This window comes from Amblyraja radiata, chromosome 11, assembly GCF_010909765.2.
Source record: "Amblyraja radiata isolate CabotCenter1 chromosome 11, sAmbRad1.1.pri, whole genome shotgun sequence".
Classification (NCBI taxonomy): domain Eukaryota; kingdom Metazoa; phylum Chordata; class Chondrichthyes; order Rajiformes; family Rajidae; genus Amblyraja; species Amblyraja radiata.
Window position 1 is genome coordinate 7,238,190 of NC_045966.1, and position 18,973 is coordinate 7,257,162.

At 44.1% G+C, this 18,973-nt stretch overlaps 1 protein-coding gene across 2 annotated transcripts in view; it reads left to right on the forward strand.

Moving 5' to 3' along the window:
* The window catches only part of LOC116978244, an 88,278-nt gene that overhangs the window by 23,289 nt on the left and 46,016 nt on the right, over nt 1-18,973 (forward strand). For both annotated transcript variants that reach the window (XM_033029243.1, XM_033029242.1), the window contains 3 exons: nt 3,156-3,228; nt 13,684-14,110; nt 16,885-16,999. In XM_033029243.1, the coding sequence (XP_032885134.1) occupies nt 3,156-3,228; nt 13,684-14,110; nt 16,885-16,999 (615 nt within the window). The remainder of the gene's footprint in view (nt 1-3,155; nt 3,229-13,683; nt 14,111-16,884; nt 17,000-18,973) is intronic.

Consider the following 18,973-nt stretch of genomic DNA (forward strand, 5'->3'; position numbering starts at 1 on the left):
CCTTGAGAATTCTATGAGTAACATAATGTTCCAGATCCGTCTGATAGCACATTGTTTTAGACATATGAAAATCTTCCACCTAATAGACTGCTTAAGGTCACCGTGTTACAATGCAACGTAACATAGTGTTCTGGGTCAGGCTATTGCTGGGGCACGTCAGTAGTTTTCAAATCATTCCTGACTACCCAATTTAAAATTGAATTCAAAACCACTATGGTATTTTGAAACACCATTAGACTATGGAGTGGTACTGTATTTTTTTTCACATGTACTGAGGTACAGTGAAATTCATTTTTGTATATAGCTCAGTACACTTTAGTTAGTTTTATCCCGTGTACCGAGGTACAGTAAAAAGCTTTTGATGAGTGCTAACCAGTCAGTGGAAAGACAATTTACAGTGTATAGATACCTAGAGTCATAGAGTGATACAGTGTGGAAACAGGCCCTTCGGCCCAACTTGCCCACAACAGCCACCATGTCCCAGCTACACTAGTCCCACCTGCCTGCGCTTGGTCCATATCCCTCCAAACTTGTCCTATCCATGCACCTGTCTAACTGTTTCTTAAACGTTGGGATAGTCCCAGCTTCAACTACCTCCTCTGGCAGCATGTTCCATACACCCACCACCCTTTGTGTGAAAAAATTACCCCTCAGATTCCTATTAAATCATTTCCTCTTCACCTTGAACCTATGTCCTCTGGTCCTCGATTCCCCTTCTCTGGGCAACAGATTCTGTGCATCTACCCAATCTATTCCTCTCATGATTTTATACACTTCTATAAGATCACCCCTCATCCTCCTGTTCCCCAAGGAATAGAGACTCAGTCCATTCAACCTCTCTCTGTAGCTCACACCCTCTAGTCCTGTCAACATCCTCGTAAATCTTCACTGAATTCTTTCAAGCTTGACAATGTCTTTCCTACAACATGGTACCCAGAACTGAACACAATACTCTAAATCCGGTCTCACCAATGTGTTATACAAGATGATAAGGGGAAAATGTTTAGTGCTAGGTAAAGCTAGCAAAGTCCGTTTAAGGATATTTCGAGGGTCACCAAATGAGGTAGGTGGTAGAGATAGTTGTTCAGCACTGCTCTCTGGTTGTGGTAGGATGATTCAGTTGCCTGATAACAGCTGGGAAGAAACTGTCCCTGAATCTGGAGAGGTGTGAGGTGTGAGTTTTCACACTTCTGTACCTTTTGCCTGATGTAGTATCACTATACATAAACACTTAGATACACGTGTAGGAAGGAACTGCAGATGCTGGTTGAAATCGAAGACTCGGATACATATTAGATAAACATCTCAGGTACAGTACAAGTGTATAGCAGTAGTTTGCTGAGAGTGTACAGTGCAGGCACGTCTCATCAGGGTAAGCAAGGTCCTGACTAAAATTATCAAAAGGTAATTATTAAATATAAACAGTAAAGATTTCCAAGGTAGACAAAAATGCTGGAGAAACTCAGCGGGTGAGGCAGCATCTGTGGAAATAGAAATAGGCGACGTTTCGGGCAGACAGACCCTTCAGACAGAAGAAGGGTCTCGACCCAAAACGTTGTCCATTTCCTTTGCTCCATAGATGAGCATGCCCACAGGAGAGGAGACCAATCTGCGCATGCACTGTTTTTTAAAGATCTTTTCAAAGTCGACGGCTGCCTACAGGACCGATCTGCGCATGCGTGGTTTTACGATTTTCTACGCATGCACGTTTTTTTACAATTTTTAAAGGTCAACTGACTACCCAGTGCCTACCCTGAGTAAATGACTTACGGCACGTGCCTGGTCACTAGTTTGTCGCCATTTCCGAGCCCCAGTTATCGTAAGTGCAGGGATCCCTGATCTGACCGTGACGGCCTATTGTCCTGGAGGCGTTGCAGGGTCAGCTTGGCCACGTGTAGTCATGGTGTCCTCCACCGCTGCAGGCCGCGTCTCGATCAATGTGATGTGATCAAAATAAAACACTGTTGTATTGAATCATTGGATTTTTATAGCACCAGCAGTCAGACCTCTTGGGAATAATTTTCTCTTTTTAGAAGTCTCGTACAGTTAATACGGTCGGTTTGGTTGGAATAGACTCCATGTGGTTTTCTGCAGATATGTTTCACCGATGAATGCACATTTATCTAAGCCTCTTTTATTTAAAAAAAAGCATGGCATTTATCAGTGGGGAAGGTCTACAGACTAAGTATTATGGGCCATAATAGATGCACAGTTCAGATTACATTAATATAACATGCAAAAATAATATAATACTCCCACAGACTGCAGATATACAAACACCCATTCATAGTTTAACTGCTAAGGTAGTGACACAAATATCAAGAAAGCTTATGAAGATAGACTCCAAGGGATGGAGTAACTCAACGGGTCAGGCCGCATCTCTGGAGAAAAAGGGCGGGTGATCTTTCAGGTCGGAGCCCTGAAGAGGGTCTTGTGTCTGAAGAAGGGTCCCAACCCAAAATGTCACCCATCCTTTTTCTCCAGAGATGCTGCCTGACCCGCCGAGTTACACCAGCACTTTGTGTCCATCTTCGGTATAAACCAGCAATGGCAGTTCCTTTAGACTCAAGAAAGTTTCCAGCAGGCCAGTGAGATGGGCAGAGAGGGCTCATTGTCAATGGCCTCTTTCTGTGCTGTAGCATTCTTTGATTCAGCCGGGCATATTTTTGGCAAGTTTAAAGAATATTTTATGATTGATTAAAAGATAAAAAACTGTTTAGTGATCTCCCCACAAAGATTTTGATATCATTGAGAATTGCATGGACATCTTACAACCCAACAGTAGCAACGTTGATTTCTATAATTTCAAGTAACTCCTGTATTCCCTTCTCCCACCATCTCCCAACCTGGTAGTCTTCAATGGTTCATATATACATAGAACCTTTCGAGCCAGCACAGCCATTCAAAGTGATCATGGCTGATTATCCACAAACAGTACCCCATTCCTTCCTTCTCCCCATACCCCTTGATTCCACTTTGTTTCTATCACATGAATATATGGACGTATGATCATGTAGCAATAAACTAAACTAAATTAAGACTGTGTGATAATCTCACATGTCAATGGAACACAAATGATTTATTTTATATATCGTTTGTTACCTGTTTGTGTCTGTGCTGGATAGACACTGATATATGTTCACAATTCATTACAGGTTCCATCTGAAGTTATGCCAAAGGCCTGGTACATATCAATGTTTAAAGATGATCACACCATACAAAAGGCAGGTAAATATCATTTTATTCTCTTTACATTTAGTATAAAAGTAATCTATAATCCATATATAGGGCGGCGTGGTGGTGCAGCGGTAGAGTTGCTGCCTTACAGCGCCACAGATCCAGGTTTGATCCCGAATGCGGGTGCTGTCTGTACGGAGTTTATACGTTCTCCCCGTGACCGCATGGGTTTTTCTAAGATCTTCGGTTTGCTCTCACACTCCAAAGACGTGCAGGTTTGTAGGTTAATTGGCTTGCTATAAATGCAAATTGGCCCTACAAGACAAGACAAGAGAGTTTATTGTCATGTGTCCCAGATAGGACAATGAAATTCTTGCTTTGCTTCAGCACAGCAGAATATAGTAGGCATGAATACAGAACATATCAGTGTGTCTATATACCATTATATAAATATATACACACATCAATTAATAAGCAGATAAAGTGCAAATAAACAGATAATGGTCTATTAATGTTCAGAGATTTGTTTAGTGCCCTAGTGTGTGTAGGATAGTGTTACTGTGCGGGGATCGCTGGTCGGCCCGGACTCGGTGGGCCAAAGGGCCTGTTTCTGTGCTGTATCTCTATACTAAACTAAATAAGGGCCCCGACATGAAACGTAACCTAATCATGTTATCCAGAGATGCTGACTGACCTGCTGAGTTACATAGAAACATAGAAAATAGGTGCAGGAGTAGGCCATTCGGCCCTTCGAGCCTGCACCGCCATTCAATATGATCATGGCTGATCATCGACACAGTATCCCGTACCTGCCTTCTCTCCATACCCCCTGATCCCTTTAGCCACAAGGGCCACATCTAACTCCCTCTTAAATATAGCCAATGAACTGGCCTCAACTACCTCCTGTGGCAGAGAATTCCAGAGATTCACCACTCTCTGTGTGAAAAATGTTTTTCTCATCTCGGTCCTAAATGATTTCCCCCTTATCCTTAAACTGTGACCCCTTGTTCTGGACTTCCCCAACATCGGGAACAATCTTCCTGCATCTAGCCTGTCCAACCCCTTAAGAATTTTGTAAGTTTCTATAAGATCCCCCTTCAATCTTCTAAATTCTAGCGAGTACAAGAGTTACTCCAGCACTTTGTGTAAACCAGCATATGCAGTTCCTTGTGTCTCCATATAAATTCTAGATTTGGGAAAGGTCTCGTGCGTAAAACATAACAGTTTGAATGGTAATAAAGGAATGTTTATAGCCTTTCACTGGACACCTGTCCTCCCATGCATCTTATTGAATAAATCACTCTTTCAGGATAATAATTCTTTGCTATTTTATTGGAACATTTTAAAAATTGAAAAAAGCTTTAAAATTTAATAGGGGTATTAATGTAGGCCTACAATACTGCGTGTATTAAAGCGGCTGAAAGATGATATAAAAGAACAAAACGTTGTTTTCGTGCTCAGTCGGAATGTGCAGTCATACTTTCCGTTGCTGAACTCAATTCAAAAAGTAATCCTTCAGAATCTAAACATCACTCGGCTACAGCTCGTTTGTCGACCAACAGGAGCTGATCATTCTACCCCCTACGGCACGGTGGCGCAGCGGTAGAGTTGCTGCCACACAGCGCCACAGGCCCAGGTTCTATCCCGACTATGGGTGCTGTCTGTACGGAGTTTGTACGTTCTCCCTGTGACCAGCGTGGGTTTTTGTCCCCAGTGTGTAGGATAGTGCTTCTTCTTCTTGCATATGGCGTGCACAGCCTAGAGTTGTAGGACAACTTGTACTATTTGATCTTATTTGATTGTGCACACCAGGTTGATTGCATTTGTCGAAACAGGGCGGACCACGAGAAGGTTGCAATCTCCCACCCCAATGGATAGTGCTTGTGTGCGGGGATCACTAGTCGGTGTGCACGCAGTGGGCAGAAGGGCCTATTTCCGCGCTGTATCTCTAAACTGAAATACTCATTCAAACTCCAAATCTACCCTCACGTACTGCAATCGTTTTCTTTTTCTTGGACTTTCTCTCCGGCCCAACCCAACAATATGAGACCACTGGAGTAATGGTCGGCAATTTCACTCTTAGAGTCATAGAGTTATACAGCACGGAAACAGGCCCTTGGGTCCAATTTGCCTACACCGATCAACATATAACCATATAACCATATAACAATTACAGCACGGAAACAGGCCATCTCGACCCTTCTAGTCCGTGCCGAACACGTATTCTCCCCTAGTCCCATATACCTGCGCTCAGACCATAACCCTCCATTCCTTTCCCGTCCATATAACTATCCAATTTATTTTTAAATGATAAAAACGAACCTGACTCCACCACCTTCACTGGAAGCTCATTCCACACAGCCACCACTCTCTGAGTAAAGAAGTTCCCAACATGTCCCATCTACACTGGCCCCACCTGCCTGTGTTTGGCCCATATTCCTCTAAGCCTATCCTATCCATGTACCTGTCTAAATGGATCTTAAACATTGTGATAGTACCTGCCTCAACTACCTCCTCGGGCAGTTTGTTCCATACACTCACCAGCCTTTGTGTAAAAAAGATACCCCTCTGGTTCCTATTAAATCCCCCCCCCCCTCACCTTAAACCCATGTCCTCTGGTTCTCGATTCACTTACTCTGGGCAAGAGACTCTGTGCATCTATTCTCCTCATGGTTTTATACACCTCTATTGGATCACCCTCATCGTCCTGCGCTGCAAGATTAGAATCCCAGCCCGCTGAACCTCTCTCTGCTCTCACTCAGGCCCTCGAATCTTGCAACATCCTCGTAAATCTTCTCTGCACCCTTTCCAGCTCGATAACATCTTCCCTATAACAAAGTGCCCAAGAAACTGAACACCATACTCTCAATGTGGCCTCACCAACATCGTATAAAACTGCAACGCCACCTCCCAACTTCTAGATTCCTTTATCATCGTTACATATCTTTTATTCATTGTTCTTTATCTCTCTACATCATCGTCTATGTCTCTCGTTTCCCTTATCCCTAACCAGTCTGAAGAAGGGTCTCGACCCGAAACGTCACCCATTCCTTCTCAACAAAGATGCTGCCTGTCCCGCTGAGTTACTGCAGCATTTTGTGTCTATCTTCTAGATTCAATACTCTGACTGATGAACCTTTCTGCCATTTGATTGATTTGTATCCAGGTCGACTGTGTCTTCTTCCTCCATGGAAGAACATTGAACATTTTTCACACAGAGAGAGTGGTGAGTCTCTGGAACTCTCTGCCACAGAAGGTAGTTGAGGCCAGTTCATTGGCTATATTTAAGAGGGAGTTAGATGTGGCCCTTGTGGCTAAAGGGATCAGGGGGTATGGAGAGAAGGCAGGTACAGGATACTGAGTTGGATGATCAGCCATGATCATATTGAATGGTGGTGCAGGCTCGAAGGGCCGAATGGACTACTCCTGCACCTATTTTCTATGTTTCTATGTCTGACATTTGAAATTAGTAACATACTTACCATCAATTGCCATTTGCAGAAGCACGTTTAGGACTTCTTTCACCCATTGCATATAGATCTGATTCTTAACTTAATTCCTAAAAAATCCTACAAAGTGCTGGAGCAATTCAGCAGGTCAGGCAGCATCTGCGGAGGGAATGGACAGACGACGTTTCGGGATGGGACCCTTCTTCAGACTGATTGTTGTAGGGCGTGGAAAACCAATGAAGGGAGATGGAGGTGGGCCAAAGCCTGGCAAGTGATAGGTGGAAACATGTTAGCGAAGTTGGATTGGCAGATTGATGGAGTAAGTGACAAAGAAGATAAGAGGGTGTTAGGTTAAGGAGATGAGTAATATCCCGAGGGAGGAATATTGGTGAAATGCGGGATTAGGGGATGGGAAATGTGTGAATGGAGGAAAAAGGTGTTCTTAATTTGCTCAAATTCCAGCATCTACTGTTCCTACATCTTCAATCCTGAAAAGACGACTTTGAAATACTAAACATTGTCCATTCAACCTGTACACCTGAAAGATTCTCCTCGAAATGTACTCCTTACAACCTTAACCTTTCAAATGCCATCAAATAGCATCCAAGGTTGTACATTTTCCATGCAGTTTTTCTATCATAAGATGTCTTTCCAAAAGTGTAGTATTGCCCGAGTGTATTGCACAGGACTCCTGCTGAAATGGAATCAAGACTATGTGTGGTGTGATATTTTTCTACCTCAAACTAAAAGGCTCGTGTTCAGTTTGCCTTTGTATTATTTTCTGTACCTGACCCTTTTGAGTTTAGTTCAGAGATGCAACAGGCCCTTCGGCCCACCAAGTCCATGCCGACCATTGCTCACCCGTTCACACTAGTTCTATGCTATCCCATTTGCTCATCCACTCCCTGCACACTAGGGGCGACTTGCAGAGGCCAATTAACCCATGCAGACACAGGGAGAACGTGCAAATTCCACACTGACAGCAGCCGAGGTCAGGATCGAACTTGGGTCTCTGGTGCTGTGAGGCATTTGAACTGAATCTTAATTGCTTATGTACGTGGACAGCTAAAGGGCCTGTCCCACTTAGGCGATTTTTCAGGCGACTGCCGGTCGACTTTCACACACACACACACACACACACACACACACATCGCTTCCTTCACCAGCCCGTTATGCAGGCGGGGGACAGGGCAAGCGGGGGGAGCGCTGTCTGAGTGAAATTCACACGGTGCAAAGCCAATGTGATACAGACTCACACCACGATGAACAGGAAGGTTGGCGCTGTAGTTAAGACGGCCAAAAAGCACAGTGTCCCTCCTTTAAGGGGGGAGGGGAGAGAGAGTGGGGAGAAGGAGTGGAGACGACTTTTAAGAAGCCAGAGATACATGGCTGTGAAGCTCGGCGGACATTTAACATTACCGGTCGGTTATCCTTGGTTCTGAAAACTCATGCTTACGTGTTTTTTTTTCCCAATGAGCCAATGACATTCACTGGTCAGCACCGGCTACAACCTACGTGAACCTTTGTCCTCCTGGCGACCCACTAGGACCTCCTGGCGACCCACCCACGGTACGAGAATTCTCGCTACTCTCCATGGCATCTTCATTCCAGTCTCCACTAATTTTTCAACATGTTGAAAAATTCTTGGCGACACTAATGAGGCCGCGACTAGTTCCCAGAATGCGGGAAATCCTCACAACCATAGATACATAGATAGATACATAGAAAATAGGTGCAGGAGTAGGCCATTCGGCCCTTTGAGCCTGCACCGCCATTCAATATGATCATGGCTGATCATCCAACTCAGTATCCTGTACCTGCCTTCTCTCCATTCCCCCTGATCCCTTTAGCCACAAGGGCCACATCTAACTCCCTCTTAAATATAGCCAATGAACTGGCCTCAAGTACCCTCTGTGGCAGAGAGTTCCAGAGATTCACCACTCTCTGTGTGAAAAATGTTTTTCTCATCTCGGTCTTAAAGGATTTCCCCCTTATCCTTAAGCTGTGACCCCTTGTCCTGGACTTCCCCAACATCAGGAACAATCTTCCTGCATCTAGCCTGTCCAACCCCTTAAGAATTTTGTACGTTTCTATAAGATCCCTCCTCAATCTCCTAAATTCTAACGAGTATAAGTCGAGTCTATCCAGCCTTTCTTCATATGAAAGTCCTGACATCCCAGGAATCAGTCTGGTGAACCTTCAAGTTCAAGTTCAAGTTAGTTTATTGTCATGTGTCCCTGTATAGGACAATGAAATTCTTGCTTTGCTTAAGCACACAGAAAATAGTAGGCATTTACTACAAAACAGATAAATGTGTCCATATACCATGATATAAATATATACACACATGAATAAATAAACTGATAGTGCAAATAACAGAAAGTGGTTGGTAATAATCAGAGTTTTGTCCGAGCCAGGTTTAATAGCCTGATGGCTGAGGGGAAGTAACTATTCCTGAACCTGGTTGTTGCAGTCTTCAGGCTCCTGTACCTTCTACCTGAAGGTAGCAGGGAGATGAGTGTGTGGCCAGGATGGTGTGGGTCTTTCATGATACTGCCAGCCTTTTTGAGGCAGCGACTGCGATAGATCCCCTCGATGGAAGGAAGGTCAGAGCCGATGATGGACTGGGCAGTGTTTACTACTTTTTGTAGTCTTTTCCTTTCCAGGGCGCTCAAATTGCCAAACCAAGCCACGATGCAACCAGTCAGCATGCTCTCGACTGTGCACCTGTAGAAGTTAGAGAGAGTCTTCCTTGACAATCCGACTCTCCGTAATCTTCTCAGGAAGTAGAGGCGCTGATGTGCTTTTTTGATGATTGCATTAGTGTTCTCGGACCAGGAAAGATCTTCAGAGATGTGCACGCCCAGGAATTTGAAGCTCTTGACCCTTTCAACCATCGACCCGTTGATATAAATGGGGCTGTGGGTCCCCCTCCTACTCCTTCCAAAGTCCACAATCAGTTCCTTGGTTTTGCTGGTGTTGAGGGCCAGGTTATTGCGCTGGCACCATATGGACAGTTGCTCGATCTCTCTTCTGTACTCTGACTCATCCCCATCAGTGATACGCCCCACAATAGTGGTGTCGTCAGCGAACTTGATGATGGAGTTCGCACTGTGGTTCGCTACGCAGTCATGGGTATAGAGTGAGTACAGCAGGGGGCTGAGCACGCAGCCTTGAGGTGCTCCCGTGCTGATTGTTATTGAGGCTGACACATTTCCTCTCTGCACTTCCCTCTATGGCACAAACCTTCTCTGGCACAAACCTTCTCTGCACTCCCTCTATGGCAATAATGTCCTTCCTCAGATTTGGAGACCAAAACTGTACGCAATACTCCAGGTGTGAAAACCATGAAGGCGACTCCCCGGCAACCACCTGCGAACATGTGGCGACCATGTGGCGAATGCATAGTCTCCTGCAGTCGCCTAAGTGGTGCAGGCCCATAAATCTCCATTCTTGCTATATCTGAACACAGGCTGAGCATTTGTAATGGATCCATTCTTCAGTTCGAGCCGCTCATAAACACAGTTCCTGTGTGTTATTTTCCCTGTCTGGTGGCTCCAATTACATCTTAGCAAAGCCATGCAAAGCCAGAAACTATGTATGTGACGAGGAAATACCTTCACTGTGTTGTTGAAAAATTATGAGCACAAGAAAGATAGCTGCAATTTTCCACTTGATCAGTAAACTAATTGTTAGGGTAAAAAGGAACAGTTTTCATTGAACGTCTAGTAACCCTTGCAACCCTCTCTCTCCGACCCTCCCCCACCCAACTTCAAACCCACTACTAGCTTCAAAGTCTTCAAGCAGGAACTGCAGATGCTGGAAGATCAAAGGTACTCAAAAATGCTGGAGAAACTCAGCGGGTGCAGCAGCATCTATGGAGCGAAGGAAATAGGCGACGTTTCGGGCCGAAACTCTTCTTCAGAGTCATAGCTTCAAAGTCATCTTGTTGAGCCTCATTGCAACTCGTTTTCACCAAGGCCACAGCTAACAATGGCCTGTCTGCTTTATCATCATTACTCTTTTACATATCTTTCATGCATTCGTGCTATATCTCTCTATGTCGTGGTCTATATCTCTTTCTCTTTCCCCTGACTCTCAGTCTGAAGAAGGGTCTCGACTCGAAACATCACATATTCCTTCTCTCCGGAGATGCTGTCTGACCCGCTGAGTTACTCCAGCATTTTGGTGCCTATCTTCAGTTTAAACCAGCATCTGCAGTTCCTTCCTACACAGTTTTCAACTCGTGCTTGTTTTGAAAGATGTAATTGTTAAGTACTGTATATCCAATGCTGCAAGAAAGACATGGAACTCACCAAGTCTATTCATGGAGGTAATGCAGACATGATGTCTGGAACAACTACTGTAGGTGTTGATTGAAGACCTCGTGCTCAAAGATCATCTGGAGCATTTCCCAGCTCGCTGGTTCACTTTAGCCATCAGCATTTGAGTAAAGGCTAAAAACTTTAATAATAATAATAATAATAATAATAATAATAATAATAATAATAATAATAATAATAATAATAATAATAATAATAATAATAATAATAATAATAATGGATGGGATTTATATAGCGCCTTTCTAGAATACTCAAGGCGCTTTACATCGCATTATTCATTCACTCCTCAGTCACACTCGGTGGTGGTGAGCTATTTCTGTAGCCACAGCTGCCCTGGGGCAGACTGATGGAAGCGTGGCTGCTAATCTGCGCCTACGGCCCCTCCGACCACCACCAATCACTCACACACATTCACACACAGGCAAAAGGTGGGTGAAGTGTCTTGCCCAAGGACACAACGACAGTATGCACTCCAAGCGGGATTTAATCAAAAACACTCCTTGTTTGGAGTTTAGTTTAGAGAGACAGGGTGGAAACAGGCCCTTCGGCCCACCGAGTCCGCACTGACCAGCGATCCCCGCACACTAGCACTATCCTATACACACGAGGGACAATTTACATTCATACCAAGCCAATTAACTTACAAACATGTACGCCTTTGGAGTGTGGGAGGAAACCGGTGCACCCGGAGAAAACCTATGCAGGTCACGGGGAGAACGTGCAAACTCCCTGCAGACAGAACCGGTAGTAAAGATCGAACCCGGGTCTCTGGCGCTGTAAGGCAGTAACTCTACCATGCGCCACCGTGCCATCCTACAGTTCCCTGTCTGTTACTGAGATTGTGCCCGTGAATTCACCTGAGCTCATCCATCAACTGAAGTCCTGTCTCGGATCAGTTATTTCCTAATTAACCCTGTATGTTCTATACAATTTTGTAGTTGTTTTCCGTCAGAATCATTCTAAAAACATTCTGGAGGACAAAGTGAGCTTATTGCTCGCAAAGATGTTATTTTGTTACCACATACTCTGTTGACTGGCGACATTAGAGCATAGAACAATGCAGTACAGGAACAGGCCCTTCAGCCCATCTTGTCTGGTACAAAATACCAAGACCAACTGGTTCTTGATTAGTGTTTAAGAAGGAACTGCAGATGCTGGAAAATCGAAGGTAGACATAAATGCTGGAGAAACTCAGCGGGTGCAGCAGCATCTATGGAGCGAAGGAAATAGGCAACGTTTCGGGCCAGTCTGAAGAAGGGTTTCGGCCCGAAACGTTGCCTATTTCCTTCGCTCCATAGATGCTGCTGCACCCGCAGAGTTTCTCCTGCACTTTTGTCTACCTTTGGTTCTTGATTAGTACGGGTGTCAGGGGTTATGGGGAGAAGGCAGGAGAATGAGGTTGAGATGGAAAGATAGTTCAGCCATGATTAAATAGGAGTAGATTTGATGGGCTGAATGGCCTAATTCTGCCCCTATAACTTATTAATTTATGAATTGCAGATTTATGAATTTCTGCTTGCACATAATCCATATTTCTGCATTCTCTGCACATGCATGTGCCCATATGAAAGTCTCTTAAATGCCACTATAGTGTCTGTTTCCACCACCACCCCTGGCAGCGCATTCCAGGCACTCACCCTCTATTTGAAAACACTTGCCCCCCATATCTCCTTTAACCTTTGCCCCTCTCACCTTCAAGCTATACCATCTAGTGGTTGATAATTCCATCCGCACTTCTTTGGGATGTGTGGGGAAACCGGAGCACCTGGAGGAAACCCACGTGATCACAGTGAGAACATGCAAACTCCACACAGACAGCAACGGAGGTCACGATTGAACCCAGGTCTCTGGCGCTGCGAGGCAGCAGCTCTACCAGCTGCACCACTGTGACACCCCTAAATTGATTGACATACACATATTGATTACCTACGAATAATAGCTTACTTTAAACTCAGCCTTAGTTCAAATCTTGCAAATTATCGTTGGCTGTGAAACAATTAAAAATGAGGACAATTTGGGTTTCCCAACAATGTAACTCAAGTTGGTAACAGTCCAGATGTATATATGGCAGATCAGCAAGCAGTTTAACTCCACATAGACAGCACTTGAGGTCAGGATCGAACCCGCATCTCGGGCGCTATGAGGCAGCAGCTCTAGCGCTGTGAGGCAGCAGCTCTATCAGCTGCGCCACTGTGTGACCATTCTATTATGAACAGTGTTGCCGTGGGGGGAGGGGTAAGCAGTCTTTTTTGTTCTGAGAAATAATTTATTTGATAATTGTTTGCATTTTCCATTTTTGACCCGTGGGATGATAATAATAATAATAATAATAATGGATGGGATTTATATAGCGCCTTTCTAATACTCAAGGCGCTTTACATCGCATTATTCATTCAGTCCTCAGTCACACTCAGTGGTGGTAAGCTACTTCTGTAGCCACAGCTGCCCTGGGGCAGACTGACGGAAGCGTGGCTGCCAATCTGCGCCTACGGCCCCTCCGACCACCACCAATCACTCACACACATTCACACACAGGCAAAGGTGGGTGAAGTGTCTTGCCCAAGGACACAACGACAGTATGCACTCCAAGCAGGATTCGAACCGGCTACCTCCCGGTTGCCAGCCGAACACTTAGCCCATTGTGCCATCTGTCGTCCCGAACGACAGATGAAACTACAGAGTCAGTTTATTCAATTACTTTTTCTGTTTTGTAGATGATGATGGATGGTCTTCTAATACCGAGGCCAGGCTGGAACCTAACGCAACTAAACAGTCCTTTCCCAGCTCTGCCGTAGTTCTTACATCAAGGTTAACAGAACCATTTCCCTACAATTCAACAACCAAGGACAAGTGTACAATCAAAATGCCATTTCTGTCAGACCCACAGCGCAATTCTGATGATGAAATGCAAAACTGTAACACTCAGTCGCAGTGTCTACAGCCTAAATCTTCAGATGCCCAAAGAGACCAAAATGGTTCCAATCCCTTATCAGCCAACTCTCTTGATAGTACGGGTTGGAATTGCCAAAACTACGCCCCTTCCAGCGATCGTCAGCATACAAGCTCCATGGAAATATTGTCTAGTTCGCTGACAGCAAAAGAACTTCATCCACATTTTTCGACTACAGCCAATCCAGAAAAGTAAGTTTCATACATCCTTACATTGAATCATTAATTGGATAAGGGAATTTTCATGTTAGAAACTGCTTGGGCTATTTAGGAAAACCTAGTCTATTAGTTTAACCGCCTAGGTCTGAGCTCGCCAGAGCCTGGTGTGTAAGTCCCTATAGAAAAGAAACTCTTGTACATATATCAAAGTTCTCCATTATAATGGTGTGTTGGTGAGGTAGACTCAAAGTGCTGGAGTAACTCAGTGGGTGAGGCAGCAACTCTGGAAGAAAGGGTCTGGGTGATGTTTTTGGGTCAGGTCCCTTCTTCAGACTCTTTGAGAAAGGTCCTGACCTGAAATGTCACCTGTCTTTGAGTATGAAGGAGGGTCCCAACCCGAAACATCACCCATCCTTATTCTCCCGGGAAGCTGCCTGACCCGCTGAGTTACTCCAGCACTGTGTGTCTATCTAAGAAAAAACGTCAATTGACCCCAGTTTTAAGTTTGCTCTTCTGGGTTCAGCGTTTCTCCCAAATGTTCGCACCTGGCGTGCTGATGTTCATTGTTTACGAAACTTTTTTTCGTATATAAATGTATCAGCATTAGAATAGGAACCATAAGAGCAGGGTGACAAGGGAAGTATGTGGTGAAAAAGCAGGAACGGGGTACTGATTTTGGATGTAGACAAAAATGCTGGAGAAACTCAGCGGGTGAGGCAGCATCTATGGAGCGAAGGAAATAGGCAACGTTTCGGGCCGAAACCCTTCTTCATACAGCCATGATCATATTGAATGCGGTGCTGGCTTGAGGGGCCGAATGGCCTACTCCTGCACCTATTTTTCTCTGTTTCTATGCTCTATGTTTCTATGACTCATTTCCCCTTTTACAGTTTGATGTAGCGGCAAGCCTCTACTTACAGGAAAGTGTGTCATTCTGCAGATGCGGGTCCACATGCAGAGCATAATTCTGATTGTTGTGCCTGCTGTGTTCTGCGAAGAACTGGCTTGGCCAGCTTTTGGAAGAGTAAACGGTCATGGGTGGGGAAGATCATGACCTTTTCTGCACTGCTGAACACGGCAGCAAAACAGTGTTTGCTTGGATATGCTGACGTTTCTTCATTTCAAATCACCAGAGGCGTACCATGGCAAATGCACAGAGGTTTTAGTGGGGATTTTCTACAATAGCTGAGTTGGACACAGTAGGAGCAAGGAACTGCCAACGCTGGTTTACAAAAGAAGACACAAAGTGCTGGAGTAACTCAGCTGGACAGGCAGTATCTCTGGAGAACATGGATAGGTGATGTTTCAGGTCGGGACCCTTCTTCAGACTGAGTTGAGTTTAGTTTATTGTCACGTGTATAGTGAAAAGCTTTTGTTGCGTGTTAACCATTCAGTGGAAAGACAATACATGATTACAATCGAACCATTTACAGTGTATAGATAAGTGGTAAGGGAATAACATTTAGTGCAAGGTAAAGCCAGCAACGTCCGGTCAAGGATAGTCCGAGGGTCTCAGTATGATCAGTATGAAGAAGGGTCCCAACCTGAAAAGTCGCCTACCCATGTTCTCCTGAGGTGCTGCCTGACCCACTGAGTTACTCCAGCACTTTGTGTCTTCTCTTAGACAGAATAGTGTTAGACAACTCTGCTCCAGAGGGACCACTGCAACAACCAGGTTCAGGAATAGCTATTTCCCCTCAGCCATCAGGCTATTAAACCTGGCTCGGACAAAACTCTGATTATTAATAACCCATTATCTGTTATTTGCACTTTATCAGTTTATGTATTCATGTGTGTATATATTTATATTGTGGTATATGGACACACTGATCTGTTTTGTAGTAAATGCCTACTATGTTCTGTGTGCTGAAGCAAAGCAAGAATTTCATTGTCCTATCAGGGACACATGACAATAAACTCACTTGAACTTGAACTTGAACAATCTTGGGTCCTTCCACTGCTGGACATTGAGGGACAGAGTTTGATGCGGACACCCCTCAGACAAGGGAAGAGGTGTCACCCTAGGGGGGCACAAGAGTGGCAAGGGTACTTGGTTTAAAGATAGTTGCGAACACTACTGAATATGACATTAATGAATGGATAAACAATGAGAATGTCAGAAGAGTTTGTGTTCTTGTTTTGTATATATTTTTTATTCTGAATAAAGTTTACTTTTGGAAATAAAAAAGTGGAAGCTGATACAATTATGACTTTTAAAAGACATTTCGATAGATATGTCGAAGGAGGAATAGCTTCTTCCTCTCTGCTATTGTGTTTCAATGCAGTCGTTCGAGAAACTGGGGTACTGTTCGATTCACCTCTACCCCATTGTGGACATTGGACTTAGTCTACAGAACTGATACACTACAATGCTGAGAACTATATTCTGCACTCTGTATCTTCCCCTTTGCTCTCTCTATTGTACTTGAGTTTGGCTTGAGTGTATTTACATATAGTATTATCTCATCTGTTTGGACAGCATGCAAAATATTTTTTTTAATATACTTTAGTTACCATGACGATAACAAACCTAAACTGAGGAAGGCTTTCGAGGACTATGGATCAAATGCAGGCAAATGGGACGAGCCCAATATTCAAACATGGTCGGCATGGACATGTTGGGCCGAAGGGCCTGTATCTGTGCTGTACTGGTCTATGATTCTATAAAGCCACACTGAGCTCACTAAGATGCTGTCTGTTCTAAAGTGTATCTGAATTACAATTGTGCAAAGTGCATTTAGGAGTTGGAATAAAATAATGCAAACCAAGTAATTGCCAATAATTGTATTTGAATGTTTTTTACTCAGGAATGACTGGGCGCTTCACATGGGAAACATCGATACCTGCAGCGGTCACGCTGAAGCAGGGAATGTGCGTGTTTATGAGGGTGGAAAGTCATCTGTTTCACATCATAGTTGCCAAGTAAGTGTTCCAACAGTAGTGAGCGCAAGCACTCACCTGCTGTGAAGCAGAGGCTTCACGGAATAAAACTGATACACAGAAATAAAATCCCTCAAGGACCTCGAAAGACATTCTTGCCATAGAGGGAGTACAGAGAAGGTTCACCAGACTGATTCCAGGGATGTCAGGACTTTCATATGAAGAAAGACTGGATAGACTCGGCTTGTACTCGCTAGAATTTAGAGGATTGAGGGGGGATCTTATAGAAACTTACAAAATTCTTAAGGGGTTGGACAGACTAGATGCAGGAAGATTGTTCCCGATGTTGGGGAAGTCCAGAACAAGGGGTCACAGTTTAAGGATAAGGGGGAAATCTTTTAGGACCGAGATGAGAAAAACATTTTTCACACAGAGTGGTGAATCTGGAATTCTCTGCCACAGAAGGTAGTTGAGGCCAGTTCATTGGCTATATTTAAGAGGGAGTTCGATGTGGCCCTTGTGGCTAAAGGGATCAGGGGGTATGGAGAGAAGGCAGGTACAGGATACTGAGTTGGATGATCAGCCATGATTATATTGAATGGCGGTACAGGCTCGAAGGGCCGAATGGCCTACTCCTGCACCTATTTTCTATGTTTCTATGTTTCAAGAAGTTTCGTTTACTTCAGTTTAGTTTAGTTTTAGGTTTAGTTTAGTTTAGTCTAGTGAGATAACACCAAAATACTTATCACTTATTAATGCATCATTTAAAAATATGTATCAAAACAAAACAATTGATTAAGCTTTGCAAGTACGGTGTGTCAATTCTACCTGGGTCAAGCCGGTGTTAATAGATCTCAAAATATAGAAACATTCAATTGCATAGGCATGCTGAGTCCTTGCCGAACTCTTGAAAGCTTGTATCTGAACTTGGAATGCAGAAAGCACCATCTTCTGGTGCCTTGTGGTACCTCTGAGAGGAAGGGTGGAGATACCTGAGTAAATGAGACCACACAGAAATACTTGCTATAAAAAGGAACTGCAGGTGCTTGTTGTTCAAAAGGGAACTGCAGGTGCTTGTTTATGTTTACACGTCTGTTCGTGTTCATGTTCATAGGAGCAGAATTAGGCTACTCGGGCCATCAAGTCTACTCCGCCATTCAATCACCTCCTAACCCCATTCCCCTGTCCCCTCCCCATAATCCCTGACACCCGTACTAATCAAGGATCTATCTCTGCCTTCAAAAATATCCATTGACTTGGCCTCCACAGCCTTCGGTGGCAAAGAATTCCACACATTCACCACCATCTCACTGTTGTGCTGCTGTAAGAAATTAATTTCATTGTTCCCTTTTGGGACATATGACAATAAAACACTCTTGTCTCTTGAAGATAGACACTAAATGCTGGAGTAACTCAACGGGTCAGGCAGCATCTCTGGAGAGAATGGCCAGTTTATATATTGGGCTATTTAGGAAAATCTAGTTTGTTAGTTTAACAAACTTGATCGGAGCTCTCCAGAGTCAGGTGTGCAAGTGCCTATAGAAAAGATATGAATTACCACCACTCTGGTACATATATATAAGTTCCACACCATAAAGGTGTGTTAGTGAGGTGGACACACAGTGCTGGAGTAACTCAGTGGGGCAGGCAGTATCCCTGGAGAAAATGGACACGATGGGCCGAAGGGCCCCTTTTCATGCTGCATCTCTAAACTAGGCTATTAAGTTAAGTGCTGGATTGTATTATAAACTCACTAATCGCCTGTACTAATGTCAGTCTACCTGCATTCTCTCCAGAAGGAGATGAATCAGTATCTCCAAAGATACTGGCAGCTATCCATTGCTTTGCTTGGTCCTTAGGTTTAAATAAGGGACTTCTTCAGACAAAACAAATGATTAAACTCTGCTTCCACGGTGGTCAATTAGTTGTTTAGTTTAGTTTAGAGATACAGCGCGGAAAAAGGCCCTTCCAGGAATGGGTGACGTTTCGGGTTGAGACCCTCCTTCAGACTCATCA